The 26,351-nt window shown below is 46.8% G+C and overlaps 6 protein-coding genes across 7 annotated transcripts; 4 read left to right on the forward strand and 2 right to left on the reverse strand.

Annotated features, from left to right (window-relative positions):
- The first annotated feature begins 24 nt into the window (after window positions 1–24).
- Window positions 25–1,724, forward strand: LOC100845180 (mitochondrial fission 1 protein A). 2 transcript variants are annotated; one of them, XR_002964165.1, is made up of 6 exons: window positions 25–302; window positions 396–525; window positions 641–768; window positions 1,007–1,070; window positions 1,316–1,457; window positions 1,650–1,724. XR_002964165.1 is itself a non-coding variant. In XM_003567428.4 (5 exons), exons 1-5 carry the CDS (start codon window positions 108–110, stop codon window positions 1,396–1,398), a joined length of 600 nt encoding a protein of 199 aa, XP_003567476.1. In that variant the 5' UTR covers window positions 28–107; the 3' UTR covers window positions 1,399–1,629. The 2 variants fall into 2 exon arrangements, 1 of the variants encoding a protein (XP_003567476.1); XM_003567428.4 differs by lacking the exon at window positions 1,650–1,724 and having other exon boundaries at window positions 28–302; window positions 1,316–1,629.
- Window positions 1,725–1,791: 67 nt separating this feature from the next.
- On the forward strand, window positions 1,792–3,479 carry LOC100835513 (putrescine hydroxycinnamoyltransferase 1). Its single transcript, XM_024460303.1, has one exon. The coding sequence runs from the start codon at window positions 1,878–1,880 to the stop codon at window positions 3,183–3,185; it is 1,308 nt and encodes a 435-aa protein (XP_024316071.1). The 5' UTR covers window positions 1,792–1,877; the 3' UTR covers window positions 3,186–3,479.
- A 970-nt stretch (window positions 3,480–4,449) lies between these two features.
- LOC100845484 (putrescine hydroxycinnamoyltransferase 1) lies at window positions 4,450–6,283 on the forward strand. Its single transcript, XM_010234520.3, has 2 exons — window positions 4,450–4,550; window positions 4,633–6,283. Exon 2 carries the CDS (start codon window positions 4,777–4,779, stop codon window positions 6,085–6,087), a length of 1,311 nt encoding a protein of 436 aa, XP_010232822.1. The 5' UTR covers window positions 4,450–4,550; window positions 4,633–4,776; the 3' UTR covers window positions 6,088–6,283.
- A 2,195-nt stretch (window positions 6,284–8,478) lies between these two features.
- On the forward strand, window positions 8,479–10,126 carry LOC100835822 (putrescine hydroxycinnamoyltransferase 1). Its single transcript, XM_003565031.4, has one exon. The coding sequence runs from the start codon at window positions 8,550–8,552 to the stop codon at window positions 9,855–9,857; it is 1,308 nt and encodes a 435-aa protein (XP_003565079.1). The 5' UTR covers window positions 8,479–8,549; the 3' UTR covers window positions 9,858–10,126.
- A 2,681-nt stretch (window positions 10,127–12,807) lies between these two features.
- Window positions 12,808–14,414, reverse strand: LOC100845790 (putrescine hydroxycinnamoyltransferase 1). The gene has a single exon (XM_003567430.4). It carries the CDS (start codon window positions 14,313–14,315, stop codon window positions 13,014–13,016), a length of 1,302 nt encoding a protein of 433 aa, XP_003567478.1. The 5' UTR covers window positions 14,316–14,414; the 3' UTR covers window positions 12,808–13,013.
- A 1,315-nt stretch (window positions 14,415–15,729) lies between these two features.
- Window positions 15,730–25,945, reverse strand: LOC100836127 (villin-2). The gene is made up of 24 exons (XM_003565032.4): window positions 25,631–25,945; window positions 24,329–24,483; window positions 24,080–24,179; window positions 23,914–23,982; window positions 23,599–23,835; window positions 23,329–23,506; window positions 23,110–23,242; window positions 22,410–22,569; window positions 22,170–22,326; window positions 21,986–22,089; window positions 21,721–21,879; window positions 21,099–21,167; window positions 20,951–21,019; window positions 20,535–20,672; window positions 20,147–20,275; window positions 18,524–18,674; window positions 18,377–18,387; window positions 18,154–18,294; window positions 17,944–18,069; window positions 17,646–17,702; window positions 17,296–17,394; window positions 16,979–17,225; window positions 16,406–16,650; window positions 15,730–16,228 (listed from the first exon to the last, which is right to left on the reverse strand). The coding sequence occupies exons 2-24, from the start codon at window positions 24,379–24,381 to the stop codon at window positions 16,115–16,117; spliced, it is 2,946 nt and encodes a 981-aa protein (XP_003565080.1). The 5' UTR covers window positions 24,382–24,483; window positions 25,631–25,945; the 3' UTR covers window positions 15,730–16,114.
- Window positions 25,946–26,351: the final 406 nt, after the last annotated feature.

The raw sequence follows: 26,351 nt of genomic DNA on the forward strand, positions 1-26,351 counted from the left end.
GGAGCAGCATATCTGTTGGGCTCACACAGTTGCCTGTGTTTCGGGACCAGCTAGAGTCAACCCCCCCGGTCGGCCCAACTCCGGCGGGGCAAGTCCGGCCCACGACTATGCCAGGTCCCACCTGTCATGCAACCCCAAACCCGATCGATCGAGTCCCCGGCGCACGCCACGCTCGGCCGCTCGGATCATCTCGCCGGCAAGGCACTTCCAGGGACGCCAAGATCGGCAGGTTCTTCGACGCCGTGGGCGCCTTCCTCTCCGGCGGCGACAACGTCCCCTGGTGCGACAGCGACATCATCGCCGTGCGTGACCAAACCATCTAGAGATTCATAGATTCCGCAGCAAACGGAGGCTTGGCTTGACCGATCTGTTAATCGATCTGCTCTGTGATTCAGGGATGCGAGAGGGACGTGGAGGAGGCGGCGACGGAAGAGCACAGGAAGGACGGCATCATGAGGCTGTCCTGGGCGCTCGTGCACTCGAGGAGCCAGGCCGACGTCAACCGTGGGATCGGCATGCTCCAAGGTGCGGTGCGGCGCGGCATATCCCATCAGATTCAGATCAGATGCTGCTTTCCTGATCGATCCCACTCTGCTTCAATTTAACTAATTTCATTCATGGGGGATCGATACAATGCCAGCGTCTCTGGGTGGCGGTTCCAGCAGCAGTCCGTTGCAGACGAGGGAGAAGCTCTATCTGATGGCTGTTGGGCACTACAGGAATGGCGATTACCCCAGGAGCCGCCAACTCCTCCTACACTGCTTGGAGGTTCGCATTTTCATAATACGTATTCCTACTTGCAAGTCAACCAAATCTATATCACGCATATTTTTGTCTGAAGACTTGCCGATCGACCTGGTGTCTACCAAACTGTCTTTTTTGTTCTGCAGACTTGTAGCAAACAGTTTTTGTTTTGTACACTGTTCAATGCCCGAGCCAGATTTTTACTGGAGATATGTGTGGTTCTGGAACCTGAATTTGATTTATCCTTTTGTTTGTTATATAGATTCAACCTGATTGGAGGCAGGCCCTGGCATTGAAGAAGGCAGTGGAAGATCAAATCGGTACAGGTGAGACACACACATCTCCATTAAGAACGTCAATGTATTGACATTGACACTGTTTTCTGAATATTCCAGAGGCTGTTCCATTAGATGCTGTCTGCAGAACTTATTCTCCTTTTTTCCCCCGTATATGCTGAAGTGGTTTATGGTGTAACAAGACAGTGAATTGTCAAAATTAAACTGAATTAAGCAGTGAAATGGCAATCAGTTCAACCACAAATTAATTGACAAGCTTCATTCATGAAATGCAGATGGCATGATTGGCATAGGAATCGCCACGACTGCCGTTGGCCTGCTGATCGGGATTGCTGCTGCTGTTGCCCGGAAGAGTTGAGATCGTAGTACTGGTCCGGTGGTCCCTGGTTGATTTTCTTGGATTTTGCTAACATCTCGGTACAATTGCTGAACTGCAACCAACAATTTCTCTTTCTTCACACTTACGCAAGTAAAGTTGATCTGCTCTAGTCCTCTCTTGTGTAAGTTCTAGAAACAAGTTGTCATGCATGTGACTACATGACGAGTAAAACTTTCTTGTGCTCCTTAGTACAAAATAATTCAGACAAAACCGGGTGTCTTTGCTTGTAGTACGTGTGGACGCTGGACGGATCGAGAGCGGTAGAAGGAGGCTGAGAGAGACGCTTCAGCCTGTCCTTGCTTTGTGTGTGAGTACTGAGTACTATATACTCCATATATAAAAGGAAAAGCAGCACCAGAAGGAAGTGTATCAGTGCCCAGAGCCACTTCATTATATTAGTAGCTTCCCTCTTGATACAGGTCGACGGACCGGCCGGCCTCGGGAGGAGAAGAGAATCAATGGGAGCCAAGGAGGTGAAGGTGGTGGAGTCTTGCTTTCTGACGCCCGGCGACGAGACGCCTACGCATGGACTCTGGCTTTCGCCACTCGACCTCGAGCAAGTAGGCGGAGGCCACACTCCGACCGTCTATTTCTACCGTTCCGAGCCGGGCTCGGCTGGCGACTTCTTCGACGTGGCCAGACTGAAGGCGGCCATGGCGAAGGCTCTGGTTGCCTTCTACCCCCTGGCCGGCCGTCTCGGTGTTGACCGTAACGGGCGGACAGAGATCGACTGTGCTGGCCAGGGTGTACTCTTCGTCGTTGCTCACTCGGATTTCACCATTGACGACTTCAGCGATTGCCAGCCGTCGCCAGAGCTAAGGAAGCTCTTTGTTCCCCACATTGATGACTCGTCGGGCGTTGTATCCGGCATCCAGGTGACATTCTTAAAGTGTGGTGGGGTGGCCTTAGGGACGGCGCTGCACCACGTCGCTGTAGACGGCATCAGTGCGTTCCACTTCTTCCAGACGTGGTCTGCCTTCTCTAGGAGCAATGGCGACAACGGCACCGTGTCACTGGAGCTCCCATGTCATGACCGCACCCTCCTTCGTGGGCGTTGCCCTCCCATTGTCCACCTTGATGCTCTCAAAGTTTTCTACCCCTTCAAGCTAAACCCATGTGAGCCGTTAGGAGCTATCAGCAACACGATTTTTGTCTTCTCCAACAACCAGGTTGACACTCTTAAGCGTGCTTGTGGTGGTGTGAGCACCTTCTGCGCTGTGACCGCTCATGTATGGCGGTGCATGTGCGCCGCTCGTCAGCTGCCGCCGGACACCATGACACGCCTCACCCTCATGGCAAATGTCCGAGGGAGAATAAAGCCACCGCTCCCAGCCTGCTACTTTGGTAACGCAATCATCTGGCTAACCTCTACTTGCAAGGTGAATGATGTTGTCTCGCCCTCGGAGGAGACGATGGTCTCCGTCGCCAATCAGATCAAAGGCACCATCCGCCAGATGGACGACGAGGTGGTCCATTCGGCAATCGACTACTTGGAGCTGCATGAGATGGGCAGCCGACCGGCCCCGCCTATAGGCAACAGCCTGCCGAAGACTGAGCTGAGGGTTGTCAGCTGGCTAGGAATGCCGGTGTACGACGCAGATTTTGGGTGGGGAAAGCCGTTGATGATGTTGCGCGCCGTGGTACTCCGTGCGGGGGTCGTCTACCTCATGGACGGCAGGCAGGGGGACGGGAGCGTACAGATTGTCGTATGTATGGAGACTGCAATTCTCAACGAGTTCGAACGACTGCTATATGCATCGTTTTAGTATCCTCTAGGCGATGCAAGGGCCGATAGAGTAATAAAGTTTTTGCACATAAGGTTTCTTGTTTCGTTCTGCTTCAAGATTAGTGAAAGGAGACGAGCAATCTAGTGCAAGATATAACAACACCTGATTAGTGGGCTCCAGTGAACAGCAGAAGCTACATAGGTAGACAATACGCATCTTGATCTCAAACAGAGTGCAAGAGGGAGTATGTGTCCATCTTGGATTCTAAATTAGAATGCTGTGGTACCGGAGCCCATATCAATAGAGGCCCTATGCGTCTTGATTCTGACGTAAGAAACGATGGTTCCAGATCCCGTCTTAAAAAATATAACTCTTCCAGATGCCGTCTTTACTTGCCAAGCTCGTGGTGATCAATCCGCGGCCAATATGTGTGGGAAAAATGATGTCTTTGTCTCGTCTATCCAAACGAACTGGCAGCGGCAGCAGGACCATTAATTTCACGTTATCTTTCCCTGTCCTTCATTAAGGCACCTGTCGGCCTTGATTGGCTACTGCTCCATAGGAGTAGTACTAAAATGAAAGAAAGCACGAGAGCTAAGTGTAACCATGTCGTCCATATCCCTCTCTGTTCTCTCTCCCTTCCATTTCCTTTTTCTTCTTTTCCACCGAACTGGCCCAAAGGCCCATCTCTACCAGCCCAACTACCCGCCCTTTCTCCACTTTCCTTAACCCTTGCTTTCTTGCTCTCTCGTACCACCCGAAATATCACCAAGACCCAGCTCCCAGTCCCAGCATCGATCGGAACCTTCTCTACCGGCCATGTTTTCGGAGCAAACGTCACCGGAGCTCTTAACGTCTACCCGAGTCGACGGATTTGCTAAAAAAAATATTCGATTCGACGGTGCTCTCGATCTCTACTGGCCCGGTCGATGCATGGCGGGGGCAAGAAAACACAAAGACGGATCTTTTGCTCACATTAGCATATGGAGTAAGAGTGATCATATGCCGTACGTGGCGTGGCTTCGAGGATCTGTCACACCATGCGTCCATGCGTATGCTAATCTGTCACACCATCTTGTTAAGATCATTACACCTTCTTTCCTGATGCATGCGCGGAGGTTGCCAAAATTAATTAACTGGCCGACAAATCCGAGATAGAGCGGGTGATTTGTCCCTTTCTTTCGATTCCCGTACAAAGCGATCGACAACATCCAGACGTGAAAGCCAACGAGAATTGAGACTGGACGGAGACGGAGACAGTACTGTGCGTGCATATGCATTAAGTAGGAGATGAGAAAATCAGCTGGAGTGTGTGGTTGTATATAGGGACACGCTTCATGAATCAAATACGTGGCATGCGTTGAGTGGATCTTACCTGCAGCTGGATGATTCTCTCCATTTTTTGTAAGTTTGTATTTGTAACACTATATATCCTAGGCTAATCATGCATATGGAGTAATATATATGCTTTGCGTGAGTACCACAGCAGGGAAGAGTATTTCATACACTGCGATCTGCGACCTGAACGGCTGAACACACCAGCGCCCAGATCGAGTCCCTCAGTTAGTTGCTAGCTTCCCTCTTGAGGACCCGCCGGCGACCGGCCTCGGGAGGAAAAGAGAATCGATCAATGGGCGCCAAGGAGGAGGTGAAGGTGCTGGAGTCCTGCCTTGTGATGCCCGGCGAGGAGACGCCCACGCATGGCCTATGGCTTTCCCCGCTCGACCTCGTGCTCGCCGGCAGAGGCCACACTCCGGCTGTCTACTTCTACCGCTTCGTGTCTGGCTCGACCGGCGACTTCTTCGACGTGGCTAAGCTGAAGGCGGCCATGGCTAAGGCTTTGGTTGCCTTCTACCCCTTGGCCGGCCGTCTCCGTGTGGATGATAGCGGGCGGACGGAGATCGACTGCGCTGGTCAGGGTGTACTCTTCGTCGTTGCTCACTCGGACTTCGCCGCTGACGACTTCAACGACTGCCAGCCGTCGCCAGAGCTAAGGAAGCTCTTTGTTCCCCACATCGATGGATCGTCGGGCATTGTATTCGGCGTCCAGGTGACGTTCTTAAAGTGCGGTGGGGTGGCCTTAGGTACAGCGCTGCACCACGTCGCCGCCGACGGCGTCAGTGCGTTCCACTTCTTCCAGACGTGGTCTGCGTTTTCCAGGAACAACGGCGAAAATGTCACCACGACACTGGATCTCCCATGCCACGACCGCACCCTCCTCCGTGCACGTTGTCCTCCTGTCGTCCACCCCGACTCTCTCGACGTGTTCTATCCCTTCAAGATAAACCCATGTGAGCCTTTGGGGCCTATCATCAACAAGATTTTTGCCATCTCCGACGATCAGGTTGACGCTCTTAAGCGTGCCTGTGGTGGTGTTAGCACCTTTTGCGCTGTGACCACCCACGTCTGGCGGTGCTTGTGCGCCGCTCGTCAGCTGCCATCGGACACCACGACACGGCTCACCTTCACGGCTAACGTCCGTGGCAGAATGAGGCCGCCGCTCCCGGCCCACTACTTTGGTAACGCGATTATTTGGCTGACCTCTGCCGGCAAGGTACATGATGTTGCCTCGCCATCGAAAGAGATGATGGCCTCTGTCGCTAGCCGGATCAGAGGCACCATCCGCCGAATGGACGAGGAGGTCGTCCATTCGGCAATCGACTACTTGGAGCAGCAGGAGACGGGCAACAAGCCGGCCCCGCCTTCTGGCAACAGCTTGTCAAAGACTGAGCTGAGAGTGGTCAGCTGGCTAGGCATGCCCGTGTATGATGCAGATTTTGGATGGGGGAAGCCTTTGATGATGTTGCGCGCCGTGGTTCCACGTGCAGGGGTCGTATTCCTCATGGACGGCGGGCGGGGGGACGGGAGCGTGCACATCCTCATTTGTATGGAGACTGCAATTCTCACTGACTTCCAACGACTGTTGTATGCACCAGTTTAGTATCTTCTTGGCGATGCAGATGTCGAGAGAGTAATAAAATCTTCTTGCAGAAGGTTTGTTGTTTCAATTTGCGTGAAGATTTTTTGCTTGCATTTTATTCCACACATCTCAACTCACTCCATATCGAATTTGTAACACCCTGTATTTTGTACCAAGAGAAATAACAAAAGACAAACGAATTACATTTGGTTTATAATTTTTGAGTTTAGTATGCCATTTTTGGACCTATTTAAATTTTTCCTGGATTTCTTATTCTCAAAATTATTCAAGTATTTTGAGATTTTAAAACTTAATTGCTTTACTTCTAAAACATCGCTTTGTTGGTTTGGATTTTTTTTTCTTTACTTCCATGCATCGGTTGTATTAATATGTATAGAAATTTAAACATATGTGGTTTGCTGTCAAGTGACGTTGAAGGAACATTGTAAGAGACTTGATGTTCAAGGGTTCAAATTGTTTTAGCCATCGTCAGATTTTTTTTCTTTCGAGAATAGCCATCGCCAGATCCAAGAAGGTTTTTCATTCCACGCGCTTGATGCCGAAGAAGTGATTTGAGCTGCGGTGGGATGGCCTTTAATTAAGGACGGCCCGCACTACCTATACTCTCTCACCCAATATCCCTAGCCCAGCATTGATCGGAGCCATGTTTCCGGAGCAAACGTTTCCAAAACTGGTGCGATCGTTGGAGGAGGATGTGACTGAGCGATCTGTGTAGTGTACCGCTTGATTTCTGAAAGGGTGCTACAGCTTGAATTTCAATATCTCGGGAGAAGCAAAGTTAGAGGCAAACTGACCCCTACCGGATGCCCTCCTTTTTCAATCTAACGGCTCGTGAACAACCCACCTATTCCAATGAAGCAAAGCCAGCCCAGCTGCACATTCTAGCCCAAACAAAGCCCTTTGGCGATAAAAGTTAGTGTAGCAAGCAGAGAAAACGACATGCCGATCTACTCTAGAACGTATACTAACGCTCAGTTTTGGTGCAAAAATAAAACAATACTTTCTCCGATTCAATTTAATTGTCCGAGAGCGCCGTTATGTGAAGAATGATTACAAAACGTTTTTTAATTGACATAAATATTTTTTACTTCCTCTGATACACAATGAGTGTCTCCAATTTTGTACTAACTTAGTACAAAGTTCTACTAAATCTGAAACAATTATTATATGAATTGGAGGGAGTATTAATTTCTCATTGTTCGAATTAGTATTTGATTCTATCTTTATTACTGGATCCATAAAAATGCTACTCCCTCCGATCTGTATTATTTGTCACAACTTTATTTAGATACACATTTATCTATACAATGAAACCTCTCAAAATATATGCTATATAGACAAATTTGTGACAAGTAATATAGATCGGAAGAAGTAATATAATTTGAGCAATGACAAATAGACACGAAGCAAATCGTAAAGGTCAACCGTAAATTTGTGCTAATTAACTTTTGTTGTTGTGTCATCGAATCTCAAACGGAATTAAAAAGCTAATCGAGTCCTACGGCTGCTCGCCCACGTGAACTCTTGTTTCCCCTTCTCTGTCCTCGAACTGGGCCTTTGTTGGGCTAACAGCCTAACACAGGCTGCCTTAGCTGCACTGAAAGAGCCGAGGGATTGCACAACCGTTGGATTGGAAGGCATCCGGTAGGGGTAAGTCTGCCTCTAACTTTGCTTCAGCAAGTTAGAGAATCCGCGCCGGTCTACGTCTAGCTGGACTTTGATTAAGTTGGATCTCGCACATTTTTTCGTTGCAACAACTAATTGGAGGCAATAACGTGCCCCGTACGTACATCACTTTTAATTATTTCAGCGGAGTAGTAGGTTCCAGACTAGCTCCTCGAACTGCCTTGCTGAACAATCCAGAACTAATTAATGGACTGCTCAAGGTTACTGGATCGTCGCGTTTCCACGGTGGTTGGATTAATTCGTCCTCTTCTTGTCTTCTTGATTTTCTCCGTGGAAAGCGATGATCGACCACAGGAAATAGAAATCTCGCACGCCCGATCTCGATCCACAACAGGTTGTTGGATTTATATAGTAATTAATAAAAGCGTACTACTAGTACTATGACCCAACGTACATTTGATTCTAGCAGTAGTAGCTAGATTAGCTTGTGTGGACAATAGACAGCCACATAGGTAAGGAGAAAGCGACTGACTGATTGTGTGAATGCTGGAGGCCTGTACATGTGTGTTGGTGGATACGGAAAAGATAGAGTATGTACGTGGATGTATACGCGGACACGCGCCCCAATTCATGACTATGTGGCACACAACTGTACACGTTTACCTCAATAATGCATGATTTCTCCATTTTCTAACACTAATTAACTGATTAATGGTACTACTGCATGCTTTGCGTCATCGCGTGCTCTATAAAAAGGAAAGAAGCACCGTAAGAAAGAGTACTACCTCGACAGGGGGAGACCAATTAAGACAATTAGCTAAGGAGCTAGAATCAAAATGGGTGCCCAGGAGGAAGAGGAGGTGAAGGTGGTGGAGACCTGCATCGTGAAGCCCAGCGAGGAGACGCCTCAGCGTAGGCTCTGGCTGTCCCCGCTCGACCTCGTGCTGGTCAACAGAGGCCACACTCCGACCGTCTACTTCTACCGTGCCGAGCCCGGCTCCGGCTCCGGCGGCGGCTTCTTCGACGTGGCCAGGATGAAGGCGGCCATGGCCAAGGCTCTGGTTGCCTTCTACCCTCTTGCCGGCCGTCTTAGCGTGGACGGTAACGGGCGGCCGGAGATCGACTGTGCTAGCCAAGGCGCGATCTTCGTGGTCGCTCACTCGGACCTCACCGTGGACGACTTCATCGACTTCCAACCATCGCCGGAGCTCAGGAGGCTCTTTGTTCCTCGCGTCATCGACGAATCGCCGAGCATTATGTGCGCCATCCAGGTGACATTCTTGAAGTGCGGCGGGGTGGCCTTCGGGACGGCGTTGCACCATGTCGCCACGGACGCCATCGGCGCGTTCCACTTCTTACAAACTTGGGCTGCCTTATCCAAGGACGGTGAGGACGGTGCATTGGAGGAGCGCCCTTGCCACGACCGCACCCTCCTTCGTGCACGCTCCCCACCCGTCGTCAACCCCGACGTTTTCTCCGCCTTCTGCCCGAAGCTAAACCTATCTAAGCCCTCAGGGTCCATCGTCAGCGAGATTTTCGTCATCTCCAAGGACCAGGTCGCCGCTCTTAAGCGTGCCTGCGGTCGTGTCAGCACCTTCTGCGCCATGAGCGCCCATGTATGGCGGTGCATGTGCATCGCCCGTCGGCTGTCGTCGGATGCCACGACGCGCCTCACCTTCCCGGCCAATGTCCGACGTAGCCTGAAGCCGCCGCTCCCGGTCGGCTACTTTGGCAACGGGATCATCTGGTTGGGCACCGCTAGCAAGGTGAAGGATATCACGTCAATGGAGCTGGCCTCCGTTGCCGGACAGGTTAGAGGTGCCGTCCGCCGGATGGATGATGAGCTAGTCCATTCGGCGATCGACTACTTTGAGATGGCGGAGATGGATAGCAAACCGGCTCCAGGCAGCATGCCGGAGACAGAGCTGAGGGTGATCAGCTGGCTAGGCATGCCGGCGTACGACGTGGATTTCGGATGGGGGAAGCCGCTGGTGATGCTCCGTGCCGTGTCAGAGCGTGCCGGGTTCGTCTATCTCATGGATGGCGCGCAGGGGGATGGAAGCGTGCGCATGGTCGTGTGTGCCGAGGATACATTCCTCAAGGACTTCAGTCGCCTGCTATATGCCAACTTGCAAAACATGTAGGGTTGTTTGGTTCCTTTGCTCAGATATTGCTCATGCCAAGAAAAACGTAGGGTGTCTTTGGTTCCTTTGCTCGGATATTGCTCATTTATTATGTCAAGAAAAATGTAGGGTGTGTTTATTGTTCATTTATGTCAAGAATAATGTAGGGTGTGTTTATTGTTCATTTATGTCAAGAATAATGTAGGGTGAGTTTGCATTCCGTTTTACTTAGATATTGCTCATTATGTCAAGGAAAACTCTGAGCAACGTCATTCCGAGTCGTTTTACCAGATATCACCATACCCACCTATGGATGTTAAATTTGCCTAATTGCGGCGATTGAGGTTCACATTGGAAATGGGCAGAATGTCTCGTTCTGGTCCGACTCCTGGCTGCCTGGCGGTTCGGCTTCCTTGGCCCCGACCCTGTTTGGGGAAATCTCGCATAGGGCTGCCGGGATCTCGGTGGCGGAGGCCTTGGTTGAGCAGGGTTGGCTGCGGGTCATTAGCCCGGAGCTCTCTTTGGAGGCCCTGACTGATCTCCTTGTGGTTTCGGAGCGGGTGGCCGGCAGGGCTCTTACGACCGTTGAGGATAGCTTCCGCTGGAGGTGGTGCACTAGTGGTTCCTACACTGCCTCGTCGGCTTATACGGCTTTCTTCCATGGCCGTGAGTCTATGGCTGCGGCCGCTGAGATTTGGTTGTCGAGGGCACCGAGTAAATGTCAGTCCTTCATGTGGTTGGGTGTTGGACGGCGGATCGTCTGGCCAGACATGGGATGCCTCACCCCGCCCGTTGCCCAATGTGTGACCAGGGAACTGAGACCATTGATCACTTGCTTCTCGGGTGTGTCTTTGCCAGACAGGTGTGGAATGTTGTGTTAACTGATTGGGGGAGGCCGGACTGGCTGCCCTTGGTGGATGCCTCCCTCGCGGACTGGTGGACTAGCCTCGTGGTTCAAAACAAGAAGAAACAGAGGAATTTGAACACTGTCATCACACTGGTCTGTTGGTGCATTTGGAGACATCGGAATTCGGTGGTTTTTGATGTGGCGACCCCTAGTGTTGCCCGAGTACAACATTGGATTCGCTCTGAAAGCGTGGCATGGAGGCGAGCGGGATTGTTTCATAGAGTCAATTTTTCTTTCCCTAGTGTTGATACCGTGGCTTTCGAGTGGAGTGTACTCGAGAGTCCTTTTTCTCTTTTGCCTTCGGGCATGTAACCGCATCACGGTCTTCTTCTTCAATACATGATACACCTGCTTAGGTGTATTCGAGAAAAAAAAATTCTCTCACTTTTTGTACCGTTACAAAGATGTTCAACATCTATTAGCATAACAAAACATTCGCATCCGTGTTTTGTTGCTATATACACATTACCATACAACAAATGCACTCACTGGATGAAGCGCAACACATCTTTGTATTCTTGTTTTAAAAGCTACCCTCAATGTTGCACAAGGTTAAAAATTTCAACTAAATTTCGCTGAAATTTTGGTGGGCTCGAAATTTTTGTCTTTCAATCAATTTCAGTTTGAGTACCATTCGAGCCTAGTGCGTAGTAGTTTCCATAAACTTGCTTTATCCTAAAATCCAAAATATTGTGTTTCTTTTTTATGTGAACCGAGTAATTATTTGTGCTGAAATATCCGAAAAATTGTTTCCAAGATCTCTGATATCTCGGTGGGTACCAAAGTTTTGTCCAAAACAAAATTTTAAACCTTCATGTCGTATGCCCAAATCACATGAAAATTCACAAATAGGCAGTGACAAGCTTTTTTCTGACAGCAAAGAGGCAGTAGGTGTAATATGGACCAAAATACTACGCTGTCCCATCCCAGATGTTTGGCTGGAGGAGTCGCTGCTGGTCCAGCCGGCATGCAGCGACGTACTTGGAAGGAGCGAGAGGGAGGTGGAGCTAGCAGGAGCCACATATTTTGTTTCTACATATGGAGATCGATGTAAAGGGCGTCCCCTTCTCTTTGTTTTTATCAGATCTTTCTACCCAGCTAAACACATTTCACGTGTTGACTCGACCTTTTCTGCGGTCGGATCTGTTTCAAGATTCATTTCTGCAACATTTTTCTGATCTCCTTGGGCGCTATACATATTATGCTGGTGTTTCTCCATGGTGAGAAAGAGAGAGACGTGGCATCACGTACCACACAACAAAAATTGCAGGCGGCACGGCAGGAGCAGGTAACGTTTTATAGCATCATCAATAATTAGACTGGACCTCTCATCTTAATTGTCCCTGCTTATCCATAACCAGTCCCTGTCCGATCCATAACGAACTTATCAATAATCGATTGCCGAACGCACAAGCTCATCGTCCCTCCGTCAGATAGCAATCTTGATCCGTCCGGGAAGCTAGGAGGCTATATCTCCTCCGAGACGATGATCCCGTTACCAAAGTAGGTGTCCGGGAGCGGTGGCCTCAGGCTGCGCCGGGATGTTGGCCGGCCAAAACGGCCGGCCAGGGGGTAGAAGGCCACCAGATCGAGCCTTCGCCATGCATTGCATCATGCATAGACCGGTAGAAGTAGACGGCCGGGGTGTGGCCTCTGTTGACCAGCATATGAGGCCGAGAGAGGGGAGAGCCAGAGGCCATGCTTGGGCGTCGTCTCCTAGCTTGGGGTCACCATGCTGGACTCCACCACCTCCACACTCATTCTCCTTGCCAGGCCAAGGCCATCGTTCTCGTGTCGTCGTCTTGCAGGGAATTAAAGGAGCCAGACTGCCAGAGCTAGTAGTACCTTGCATGCTCTTGTCTCGGCGGTCCTTCCCTTTTACATATACTGCCTAGCTCCATGTTTTCATCGTTGGCCACAGGGCCGACAACGGCTATTTTCATCGTTGTGTAATTTGCTATTTTCAAAGAAATTGTGCGCACGTCAAGTCAATATAAGATGTGATGTGCAAAACTGTCATTCAAAAAAAAATGTGTACCTTTTTCATTTACTGAGGATTGACACTCGTGCGAAAGAAAAATATATATGTCTATCAATGTTTTACACAAGGTTTTCAACAAAAGTGACGTGACAAAAGAATTCTTATTGCAAAATGGAAGTATCTGGTAGTAACGAGTAGAAGATACCTACTCCACCGGAATGGAGTAGAATTTATTTCAAAAACTCAGAGCGATTGCATCACAAAAAATGTGAAGAACAAAATGGAAACACTAAAGCGAAATGTCATATAGCAGCCGCTTGAAGTCCTTGAGAAGATGTGCTGCCTCCGTGCACATAAGGATGCGAATGCTGCCGTCGTCTTGCTGGCTGTCCATGAGGTAGACGAGCCCGACACGCTCTTGCACGGCGCGCAGCATCACCAGCGGCTTCCCCCAACCGAAATCCGCGTCGTACATCGGCATGCCTAGCCAGCTGATGATCCTGACCTCGGTCGCGGGCAAGTTGCTCGGAGGCGCGCCTGGCTTCCTTCCCATCTTGTTCAGCTCCATGTAATCGATCGCCGAATGCACCAGCTCGTCGTCCATCCGACGGACGGTGCCTTTGATCTGGCTGGCTACGGAGGCCATCTCTTCTGGGGCGACGACATCGTGCACCTTGGCAACGGTGCCCAACACGATGACCCCGTTGCCAAAGTAGGTGTCCGGGAGCGGCGGCCTCAGGCTACGCCGGACGTTGGCTGCAAAGGTGAGGCGGGTGGTGGCGTCTAGCGGTAGTCGGCGGGTGAGGCACATGCACCGCCAAACATGGGTGCTCAAGGCGCAGAAGGTGCTCACATGGCCGCCACAGGCACGCTTAAGAGCGGCGACCTGGTCCTTGGAGATGACGAAGATCTCGCTAGAGACTTCCCCCAATGATGGCTCGGATACATTCTTGTCCTTGTCCGGGTAGAAGACGGAGAGAGCGTCAGGGTGGACGGTGGGCGGGGACCGGGCACGAAGGAGGGTGCGGTCGTGGCATGGGAGCTCGAGCCTCATGGCGGCGCCTTCGCCATCCTTGGAGAAGGCAGCCCACGTCTGGAAGAAGTGGAACGCGCTAACGGCATCGATGGCGGCATGGTGCAGGAGTGTCCCTAAGGCCACCCCACCACACTTGAGGAAGGTCACCTGGACAGCGAGCAAAATGCTCGGTGAGTCGTCGAGGCGGGGAACGAAGAGCTTCTTTAGCTCCGGTGAAGGCTGGAAGTTATTGTCGAAGTAATCGACGGTGAGGTCCGAGCGAGCGACGACGAAGAGCGCGCCCTGGCTGGCACAGTCAATCTCTGGCTGGCCGACGTCGAGGCGGCCAGCCAGGGGGTAGAAGAACACCAGAGCCCTGGCCATTGCCACCTTCAGCCTGTCCACGTCGAAGAAATCATCGGAGCCGGGCACGTAGCGGTAGAAGTAGACGGTCGGGGTATGGCGTCTGTTGGCCGCTTCGAGGTCGAGTGGGGAAAGAAAGAGGCCATGCCTAGGCGTCTCCTCGCAGGGCCTCACAAGGCAGGACTCCACCACCTTCACCTTCTCCAACCCCATTCTCCCTTCCTGAGGCTAAGGCTTTGGTTTTTTTTGGATAAGAAGGCTATAAGGCTGTGGTCGTGGAGTGGGAAGTACACCCGTATTTATACACCCGGACGTACAGCAGCAGTACGCTTGCTCTTGCACTTCTTTCCTTTTATTACCAAGTCCAGTGGCCGACAATTGCTTAATTGGGGATGTTGTGGTTGAATGAAGGACGGACCGGGAAAATTAAGACGAGGGCCAGGATATTGTTGAATGATTGTACCCACCTTAATTCCGTCCGGCCCCTCTATAAGTCCTGCTGTCTCTTTCTATATATGGTAAGTTCTGCCTGTTGGCTTTTCGAATGTCATTAATTTGTACAGTACTCACGTATCTGTAGCTACTACTGTACATCCGTTCTTAAATATAAAATGTTCTAATCTTATACTAGAGCTTTTTTTTGGTACGTGTCCGGGTGTACTCCATTAGAAGGGCAGGCGTACCAATCAAATCCAGCCTTTGACTTAAAAGGGTATATTAGATCAGCTTTTGATTAAATTAATGGAAATATATACTAGCATCTACAATATCAAATTTATAGATAGATGTAAGGAGAGGAGTCAACGTTGCATCCAAGAATCCCTGCTAGCAGACAAATTCTGTCTAGAACATTAAACGGGATTTAGCAGAATTTGTAAAAGTTGAATCGGAAACCCATGGTGGTTTCCCAACAAAGGATACAAGCGTAATAGCTGAAGATGCATAATGAGAAGGATGTCAACGGGATATTGCATGCTATGAAAAACTCATGGCCATTCGGAATGGCAAGAGCCAGAAGATTGAGATTAAATGCTCTGTTAGTGATGGCTTGCAAGAGATCAACCGCAAGAACAAAAAGCAAAGACGAGGCCACGAGGGCATCACCTCGCAGAGGCAGGAAAAACTTATAGAGAGGGCTAGAGTAGAAAATACTTTTATTAGGAGGGGGTGAGGGACAAATCACAAGAATATGTAGATTGTACTATTATAAAAATGCAGGAACAATTTGAGGACCTGAGTGATGTTCATCCAACCCAACCCTGGTTTGTCGAAACCCATCTGCCAAAGAGTATGAATGATATCATGTCAAAAGCCTTTGAAAATCCAATTTAAACGCCACAATTTCCCTCCAAACATTGGTGTATACTCCGTGTATTCAAAAAACCACTATACAGTTCTAAATGGTTCGGTTGAGAAAAACACCACTGACATTGTTTTCCATTATGCTTGCAATCGTTTGACCAAGATAACAAAAAATATTTATGGCAAGAACAACCTTGTATCTTCAATGGCAACTGAATCAAACATGCCTCACATTTAATAAGCAAGCGTCTATCTAGAGTGAAACAATAAGAAAAGAACATGCAGACGTATTCGGAAGAAAGGACAGTTTTTGTGGAGGGTTCCAAGTTCCAGCAATCTTTAACAGCACAACTAAATATATAGGTAACGTAACACATATGTCCGTGGTACATCTGAATGACAGTACCAATGACCTTGCAAAACTACCAAGGAGTGCCCATTCGTACGTGAACAACCAAGGAAAAAAATACACATATGGACAATCACAAACCAAGCTAGAGTATATAACCTCGCAAGCAGCACAACTCGGTCCATGTACAAACAAAAGAATGACCTATAAAAATCGGGAAACCAACTGACCAAGCCGTCCACAGAAAATGACCAACAATTGGGCAGACGTACTAATCATGATCATGGCAATCAATCATGAGATTAAATGAAGCACATATGATTGATCTCATTTTGCAGCACGAACAGAGACAGACGGGTGCTCAGAAAAGATCAGCTTTTCGTTTTTGTAACTCTTGCTTCCATGCTGGCTGTTGGTAGAATGCGTCCTTGGTGACGCCGAAAACAGTTTGGAATTCACTCTCCGACAAGTATGCCTACAGAAGCAGCAGCCAAAGCATCAGCAAATCAGCTGCAGCCAAGAGGCTTAAGACAATCATAGAGCATGCACAAAACCAACAAACAACATATATTCACCGTTTCACCAAACAGTGGTTCAGAACAAAGAATAATTGTGTACATCCAAACTCCAGGCATAAAGTGTTAGAACAAACCTCTCTGCGCTTATAGTCTATCCCGCGAATAGGATCGGCAGATTTAGATATCAAGCGGTCATAGCTAAATGTTACTTCCCCAACATGTTCGGTTGTTTGTTCCTCTGGTGCCTCAGGCTCAGCTCCATCTCCCTCAGATGGCACCTCATCTACTACAGCATCTTTCTCTGACTGAAATTCAGAGGATTCCCCAGCCTCAGAGCGAGGAGATGCCTCAGATGGAGTTATTACGGCCACATCCGCATCTGCAATGATTATAGGTATTAAACTTTGGAAGGGGGATAATACCAGCAAAACCGTAAAAACTCACTTCATTTATAACTCTCACTATTAATCAGGCATATAACAGCAACAAAATATACAACAGAACATAACATGCATCCAGTGTTCCAGAGTTATTTGCAGACAGATGCACACAATTATCTTGAAATCTCATGGAACATTTTTACAGAAACAAATCAGACTCAGAGAATCCAAAGTCATTATGTTAGCAGAATTAATAGTTTCCAGATTACTACATGCTTTTGTCATTAGTGTTCTCTGAGAAAATGAAAATTGGAAAAGAACGTATACCAATCTTTTCTGCTGTTGTGCTCATTTTGCTAGCTCGGAGATTATCAGATGATCCAGACTGTTCAGCAGTCAGCACAGAGGATAGTGCAGCAACTGCAGCTGCTCTTTGTGAACCTTGACCTGAACGGGACGGAGGTGGAGTTTTTGGTTTTGAGGACGGATTAAATGCATTAGATAAAGCAGCTAGTGCTGAGGCACGCTGAGTGGGCCCACCATCACCCGAGCTTGCAGGCCTACTATCATTAGCCTGAAAGGGGTTGCGTACTTTGTGACATCACTGATAGTACTTTTGATATAGAAAATAATTGAACATTTACCTGCTTCTGCTGCGAAGATGGATTGAATGCAGATGATAAAGCTGCTAATGCAGATGCCCTTTGAGTGGGTCCACCATTACCAGAGCTCCTAGATGTGCTCTGCAAAGTGATTACGATGTAAATATTGTGCCTAATTGAATATCCATAATTTGCATTCACAATGGATTCATGAAAGTTGTTACCATGTTCTACAACATAGCTGTCTAAGTACTGGGTTCACTGATTTCATTTGTGAAAGAATTTAGCTATACTACTAGTTAACACCCAAATGTTGCAGTGAATGACACTTCAAGTAAAACATACATATATAATTACTTTTGCATCTTCGATAACAAAGACAACAAAATTACCTCTGAGCGTAAGCCAAAAAGAAGTGAAAGTTTCTTCTGGAACGAATTTCCATGGACCTGTACACAGCAAGAAACTTATTAGCGGCCCGTAAGATGCGCTAATGAAATCAACAAGATGAATGGCATAAGCAAGGGAAATGGGGAAATATAATGGGGACTGCTCTGGGAAGTAAATCACACCGCAACCATGCGTTAGATTTCCACTTTTATTTAACTTATGTTAAGCATATCTTCCCCATAATAACTAATAATAGGAAAAACACAACGAAACAGCAGTAAAAGATATCCAAGAGCATACCACGGATTTTGTGTTATCCCAAGAGAAGTATGTCTTGAAGAAGGATGGCTCATTCCCTTCAGAGACTTTATAAAGTGGTACATATGCCGAAAGATCTTCAATAGACATTGCATGCTCTATGTATTTCTGGAGTGAACAGCAATCATCACGCATTGCATAATTGTGACATAAGAAACAAACTAAAACAATAAGGTCAAAGATTCAGGTCACCTGGCCAATATCGAATGCCTTATGTTTCTCTTTAGATTCCACACACTGACCGATCCAAATAAACACCTCGCCGTGTGTGTCAAGAATCATCATATCTTCGGTCAACAAATCATCTTGGCAAAAGTTGAAAATCTCAGTAACCTGCCAAAGCTCGTAGAAATCACAAACCCTGAATTGCTATAAGCAAGTCTAGTTTTAAGGGAATCGAGGGTAAGAAGACTACCTCCAGCCTCCCTGATCAGTGGTGAATGGTTCATGTTACCACAAGTGAAACGAAAGCAGAAATACATATAATTAGGCCAAAGACTTGTACAGTAAATCTGTAACAGAGTGATAAAGAAGTGAAAGTAATAAATTTACGAAGACTAACCTTTCCTGAAAGAGAAGGCATACAAATGAGGCTCTCTAACAATAATATCCTGTGTGACGGTTTTGTTTGTATAGCTCTGTTTCCCATCAAGAGCAAACCAGAAAGCAGAACTCTCTGTTCCCTCCTTGCTATGTTTCACTGTTGCACCAGGCTATAAGATTGGATACAGAAATCTTAGCAAGGGTAGTTGGAGAAGCCAGTGACTCTGATTCATGAAGCTTTGGAAGTTTTCAATTGCTTCATAACAAACAGTTCTGGAACAACTGTGCAGCAGTACATAACCATGTTCATGCAGTTCCACATGATATGTTGAAAACTGCATTATAATTACTTGCACGGAATAAATGATAAGCCAACCGTGGTCATTGTAAATCCATGTATTTGATTTGGACTCCGTGACCATCCATCAAGCATTCAAACTACAGCAAACAGCCATCTCTACTTCTCACTTCTTTCATATTTAAACAACACATGTGACAGGAACAACAAGCAAGCCAACCAGTAAGACTAGAATTAATTAGATATATGCCACTGCTAAGTGGCCATATTTGCGATGCGCCACTAAAAGATTCCCTCTTCATGTTACGTCACTGCATTTCTGATTTTAGGCATATGCCATTGTGGATGGGGGCGCCAGATCTCAAGGATGAGCTCAGGTGGCGAACAGGTGTAAAGGGTGTGAATCCGGTGAAGTCATGTGATGATGCTACAGGGATTAGTGGAATAGCTGAGATGGCGCAAAAAAAGGGAGGAAAGGGAAACTCTGATGTTGGCACAAGGACTAAAGGTTGACTGCAAATGGTGGAGCAGCAAGGAGATGTGGTGGAAGCAGCTTCAGTAGCGATGATGAGTTGACTCTGGCATTTACCAAACAATTTCAACTTCCAAGTGGTGGAATCGAAAGAGTGGGAGAGGCACAACGATGGTGGAAGATTGGATCAAGACTCGACACTGATGGCAAATTCCATGGTTGAAGGCAGCGGCGGCGGCCTCCTTCCTTGATTCTTCCTCAATTCCAAAGGCTTTGGCGGAGTAATGGGGGGTTTCGGGCCGTAGGGTTGGAGAAGGGGAAGCAAGGCGATGAGATTGTGCATCTTGGAGTGGCTCAAATGGCCTGAGAAAGTGAGAAGGCACTGCAAAGGAGCAACCGAGTTATCCATGGAGAACACCATGTAATGGGGTGGATGAGATTGGGATAATGAGGTGGAGAAAGGAAGAAAACAGGGATAGTTTTGTCCATACTAGTGTATCATTTAAATCAGTCAATTTTGTGATTAAGAGAACAGCCAACTCATAGTGGTTTATCTCAAAGAGGGAACTTTTTCGCAGCATATCTTAAATACATCGACTTTACAGTGGCATGTTCGCATATATCTAAATTTCCATTCAAAAGGTTAGGTTGAATTTAAACCTGATAAATAGTACAAACATTTCTCCAATTGTCTGTGTTTGTTGGGAAAAGCCAGCAATTAGTCAATTGGTACTAGTGCTGAGCTGTTGACCATTTTCGTCTTTCAACAAACTCAGAAGAAGTTGCAGTTAACTCACATTATAAGACTTCAGCAAAATAATTGCATAGAATATGAAATGATGCCTTGGATCTGTTTAAAGGTGGCCGCATACCTTCAAGAACTCAGCAACTTTCGCTGCCCACTGCTGTTGCTCATAAGTGCTAGAATTGCCATGCCATGTAAACATTGCGCTTCCAGATTGCAATACAAAACAATCTGTGGAGCTCAAAGATGTAGCTTTCTGTAAAACAATAAATGATTAGTTCAAGGGAAGAATGACATAATTTCTGTACAGTATTATGTAGATAAGTAGGTTTCACAACAATGTCCTGTATAATACCAGAGGTGCACTTTTTCCCCTTAGAAGTTGACACAAAAATCAACCTCTGGAAGAAAAGAATTGGCACCTCCAAATCCTAGAATCTCCATTATACAATTCAATAAAAAAGACCCACTTTCATTCTAGAAATTGACAATAATAACAGGGTGGTAGATGATACCGCGTCAACTTGAAGTGTTTTATTGTTATGGATCGCTGTTCCAGATACTCGAAATAGAGCGATGCCTTCAGCAGAGTACATTCCACTGCCCACGCCCTTTTCTTCTGCGATTTTCTTGTATCCAGAACCGATTCCACCCTGAATGATTTGTAGAAGAAAATATTTTTCATATATTAGTATTTAGCAATGTATTACTCCCTCCGTCCCATATTAACTGACTCAAGTTTGCTCAAATATGGATGTATCTATGTCTAAAAAGCGTCTAGATACATGTAATAGAAAGTCACTTAATATGGGACGGAGGGAGTACTAAGGACTGAACTATGCATTCCTTCCAGAATAACAGCATCAAAAGGAAGCAACCACTCAGGTGGTGGGCAATTGACAAAAATAAATAAATTCAGCATCAGTCGTACCTTCAAGATAACCATGGGCTGGAAAAGAGCAACGAATTGTGGTGGTTCTTTCCCTTGAAAAATACGACCCTGCAATACCACTACTAACAAATCAAACTCTCCTCTTATGAACAAATAATTTAGGCAGTTATGAATTAAGGTACAGCACCAGAACAGGCCTTCCTTTCAGTGAATTCCACATCGTGTTGGCTAATTCAGCTGCCATCGCTTGATCATCCTGCATAGAACACACCAAAAAGAAAAATATAGATCCCAGCTCACTTTAATAAGCGTGTTGCGAATCATTTTGATGTAATGAAGTTAAAACACAGGGACCGGATAACTCCTTAAGAAGTCATACATGAGTTTGTACCTGCAATCTATACTAATCAGCATAAGTTCAAATTTAAGCTATATATTGAAAGATTTTATCAGGCGGATCTGGAGCATCCTGGCCAACAATTCAGAAGATCAGAAAGCTGCAACCCAAAGTCGAATCATTCAGAGAAAAATTCCTGCAATGCCTCTGTTTTATTTATGCATGTGACATAATTATTTTTTATGAATAACCTTCCTAATATAACTGAACAACGTGGATGCCCATCTGCACTAACTAGCGAATATATATATAGTAATGCAGAAAGGGTTTATCTACAAACAAGCCATTACGCGACATCACAAATTTCGTTATTACCACACTGAAATTATATAAAAAAAAGCACCGAAAATTGGGATGATGTGACAAAACAGTTTCGCAGTAGTAACTGCAGCAACATGCAAGATTTTATTACCGTCGTGCTATCCTTTCCTATCCAGTAATTGAGGTAATATTCTTCTTTCTTGTCACCCGAATGATATGTGTAAAGAACGATATAACAGTCTCCACTGTAAAATTTTCCGTTGTCCTCTTTTGGCAGCACGGTTTTAGCACTTCCATCAACGCACCACACCTGAAATGTGAACAGTTTATTTCATAAGGACATTTCCATTAATGCCTTTTATGGACACTTATTTTAAACAGTGTGACTCCTAAGTAGGACATAGTATCAGCAGAACCTCAAGTTTCCCACCGCCTTCGAGCAAAGGAGGAACTTCCTCGTTTATTGGCGTGCTGCTTTTTGCAGCTCCCTTTACATCGACACCTTGTTGCTTCAATAAAGCTAGAAGAAACAACAAAGATAGCCAGCATTAATCAAAGGAGAATTTTTGTTAGCCCATTAGTTGTAACTGAATGAGTTACCTGCAACTTTTCCGCGCCCATCCTCTGCGCCCGAGTTCCCTGCTACATTTCCCACAGGCCATGATTCAAATTTCGACTTGAATGCATGACTCTCATAACCTTGAATCACTTGAGTCACTCTTGTTGTCTTTGGCCTTTTCTGATCAATGATGAATTCCTACAAGCAGGCAAAACCATGACACTGTTGCAAATCTGAAACGGGGAGCAAAAACATGAAGGAGAGACTATTTAAGAGCTCACCTCAACTGCTTTTGTGGTAGCTTTTCTATCATCCAGTTGTGTTACCCGGCCAACCCATACAAACATTTCAGCCCCACAGTCAAGTAAGAAACATCTCGTGTTCTCAAGGACTGCTTTTGTAAGAGCAGTGTCTTCCAACTTTAATTGACCATCATTGATACTGCACGGAGAACAATTAAAAATGTAAACAGTAACATATAGAACATTTGGAGTTAAACTAAACCATAAGAAATAAAAATACTTTTTAGGGGGCTGATTAAGCCATCACAATAAACTGAACAATATTTTATATGTGTACATTGTCTTCCAACACCAATTGACCATCATTGATGCTGCAACTATAAACATTTGATAGGTAGTGTGGCTTCTGGTCTAACCTCCTTTATACATAGCAGTCATTTCAGAGTCTTAGCAGGTTGTCCATGCTGTTTCCCAGCAGGAATGTAGAACAAATAGAGGGGGACACAAGAACTTAGGGCAAGGTAGGCCAGTATATGGTTACTGCATTGTGCTGCATCATGGACTATTTGCTGTTACATCCATATTTGCTAACTCTGGTATCATGTGGTTAATATCTTGAAAATTAGAAAATGGCACTTTGGATTGTAAGCCAACACACTGCCAAACTAAACTATAATGATCAGTTTCCATTCGTTGCGGTCATTGACGATGAACTAAAATCACTTCAATACAGACATACCTGTAGAGCTTGGGTGGTGTAGTTTCAAGTACAACATCATCATCGCTGACAGTTTTTTTCCCAATTGGTGCAAACCCTCCAAAAAGAACCCAGAATTCACCAGAGTCTGATTCTGCTTGTAGTTTTCCATCATCTGACATTATTAAATTAAAACCACATGAGACAGAAAAGGGTGCACCAGTTGACAAAGGTGCCAGATCAAATTGAAATGTCCCTTACCAACGATTGCGACATCACACACACCCCCATGGTACTTCTCCTTTAAATGTTGGATAACTTCCAATGATTTAGCCCTTTCTTGGATATTGGAGTTAGCACCATTGAATTGATAAATTTTACTTTCAGTATCTAAGATAAACACATCATCATGGTTTAATGATGAACGTGCAAAAGGAACCTGAACAAAGCAGGAATCATATTAGTTTAGCATACATAATTAATGAGCTGAAATCTGAAACAAATGTGCAGAGGAGGGTAAATGTTCCATACCTCTTTAATTCGAATAGCTCTCCTCCCTTTGCAAATATATAGCCGTGTTTCGAACTTGTCCTCTTCAGGCGTTTTGAACCCAGAGGCGAATCCACCCTCCATAGGTATGATGCAAGGTTTGAAGTATGACAGGAACTTGTCAGATTCATAACCTTGGAGTTCCCTATGCTGGACCGCGCGCCCCCCGAGTATGGAATCCAGTTCAACCGTCTTGATTGCTGCAGTGCCAGCTTCATCCTGCACAATGATATGTCATCATAGGGTTGGAAATGGCATTTCTGAGTTTGCAGAAATTAAAGTTTACAAGATATGTACTTGACTTGAATCTTTCCCAATCCAGAAGTGGATGTCATACAGATATGCACCACCCTTAGGAGAGGTTGTCTAGAAAACAGAAAGAATAGCTTAGTAACTTTTGTACCATTGAAAAAATTGAAGGGTCATTGATGCATCAAAGAAATGCAAGGTGCAAAGCAATAACCTGCAGAACTATGTATGAATCTCCACAATAGAATTTACCATAATCAGATTTTGGCAAAGGAACTGGCTTAAAATCTTCGATTCGCCATATTTCTATCCCACTGAGTGACATTAAGGGGCACACATATATATATATATAAAGAAGGAAGATCCAGATTTGGAAGCTTATAAATAGCAAAATAAATTAAATCAAAGATAATTAAAAAACAAAACGAAGAAATTACGGAATGACAGTCGTCTGGAAGGATACACTTTTTGGCCAGCTCCTTGAAAAGCAGGATCCAGGACTTTTGCGGTTGACATTTGGAAGCAACTTTACCAAAGTTTTACTTTGAAGGAGATGAAATAGCCGCAGATGGCTCCACTGTAAAACAAGGGCGCTGAAATTTAGGAGCACGTCATATGCTGAAAAGGGAAACACGGTAAAACAAAAAAAAAGAACCGCAATATTAAAATGCATTCAGTTAATCCAACAAGAAAAACACAAGGCATCAATAGCAGCCAAGAGAACAAAAGAAGTTAAGTTCCAGGTGCTTAGAATGCATGGAGCCATGGGGGATACTCATGAATCAGCATTGCACTGGACCCTTATCTTAGATAGAAGACTAAAATAATCAACAGCACTTTGGACAGAAGATATTAATCAGTGCATATTTTCATTTTAAAAAGACTTATGCTGTAAAAAAGAGCTGTATTTTGATTTATGTTGGTGTGAACATTTTTTTTATAAGCATCTCTCATACTCTCTCGGAACCTGTGGCAGAGAAATCTCCTCTTTCTCCCCAACTCCAAACTGACAAGAGAAGGGCACAACTACCCCTGCATGCATAGGAGTCCGCGGTGGTTTTGTTCCAGGCTATTTGATCTTCTTCAAAAATGGGTTCTGACGGCACTGTGTCTAGGAAATGAGTACCCAAATATCAATGATATGATAACCCGTGTTGTAGTTTCAACTGCTTCCCCCGTTAGAGGATCAATGGCGATTGAGTCGTAGGCACATTTACGGCTGGTCCAAAGTCCAGGCGATTGTTCCCGGAAAACAAGTGTAGGTGGTGATGCTACTATGCTAGTGTGTGCTCACAATCTCATTTTGCTCGACAGTTTGTTAATGGAATGACTTTGTTAATTAATTAATTACACTCCACATGGGAAAGCATAACTTAAACACGATCGGCGGGCAGCAAAGCAGTGCGCGTGCAGGAATTGAAAACCCAGCGTCCAGAAGGAGAGGACTGACAGTCTAGAATTTCATTTCCCCAACTTGTCCACAATCCAGAACGAACGAACAGGACCACCTAGCGCTCGTGGAAAATAATGGCCCGGATCTCACGATCCATGGGCCGGGCGCGCGACGTGGGTGAGATCCGGCCACGACGATCCCCGATCCTGCCGACGGTCCCGACCCCGACGACCTCCGCCCAGCCCAAGCAGCCACGGGCAGAGTGACTAAACTCTCGGTGCCAGCCGGCCCGCCCGAATACGTCAGCAGCGATGGGGGAGGAGAGGAATGGGGGAGGATCTAGAGGAGGGCGAGGGCGGGGTAGGAACTCACCGTGGCGGGTTAGGGACACCAGGGGAGGACCGTCGGTGGTGCCGCCGAGAGAGAGATGGTTCCCGCGCCGCGCCGGGAGGGCAGATCTGCTGACGCGCGAGGTGGCGAGCTGGGTGGGTGGCCGCTGATCCGGCGTGGGAGAGGATGGGAGCAGGAGGAGGAGAGGGGATCGTCGGCGGGAGGACGCGGGAGGAGTGAGCGGAGGAAGGCCGGGGCGGGTTGTTGTTGTTGTTGCCACCGCAGCGGGGGTAATAATGGCCGCGCTCGTGGTTCCCTCATGGATCCAGGCCAGCGCATTCCGCTCCGGTCGGATTGGGCCCCACGCGCTCAGCCCCAGTGGGTGCCATCATTCATTCGTTCGTGGCGCCGGCCATCGGACCGATCGGCCGAGCGAGCGAGCGAGCTGCTTGCTGGACTGGGACGGGATCGGGATCGCCGGTCGCTCTGCACAGTGAGAGTGGCTGGCCAATAATACAAAGTGCCACGCGGCGCACGCTGACACGCTGCAGGCGAAAGCTGTGCCGCAGGGACGGAGACGCTGACACTTTGGCCGGTGACGGAACGAAAACAATGTCGCGCTTGGTATCAGTATTGTGGTTCGGAATTTTCTTTTGCCTGTCCCGGTTGACAGTTTCTTCTTCTTAAAAACGTTTTTGTTTTGACTAGTGTTTTTGAATTCGCATGGACGGCACCGAAGGCGAAGGTTTCGTGCGGCCGGCCG

Source organism: Brachypodium distachyon, chromosome 2 (assembly GCF_000005505.3).
Source record: "Brachypodium distachyon strain Bd21 chromosome 2, Brachypodium_distachyon_v3.0, whole genome shotgun sequence".
NCBI classification, from domain to species: Eukaryota; Viridiplantae; Streptophyta; class Magnoliopsida; order Poales; family Poaceae; genus Brachypodium; species Brachypodium distachyon.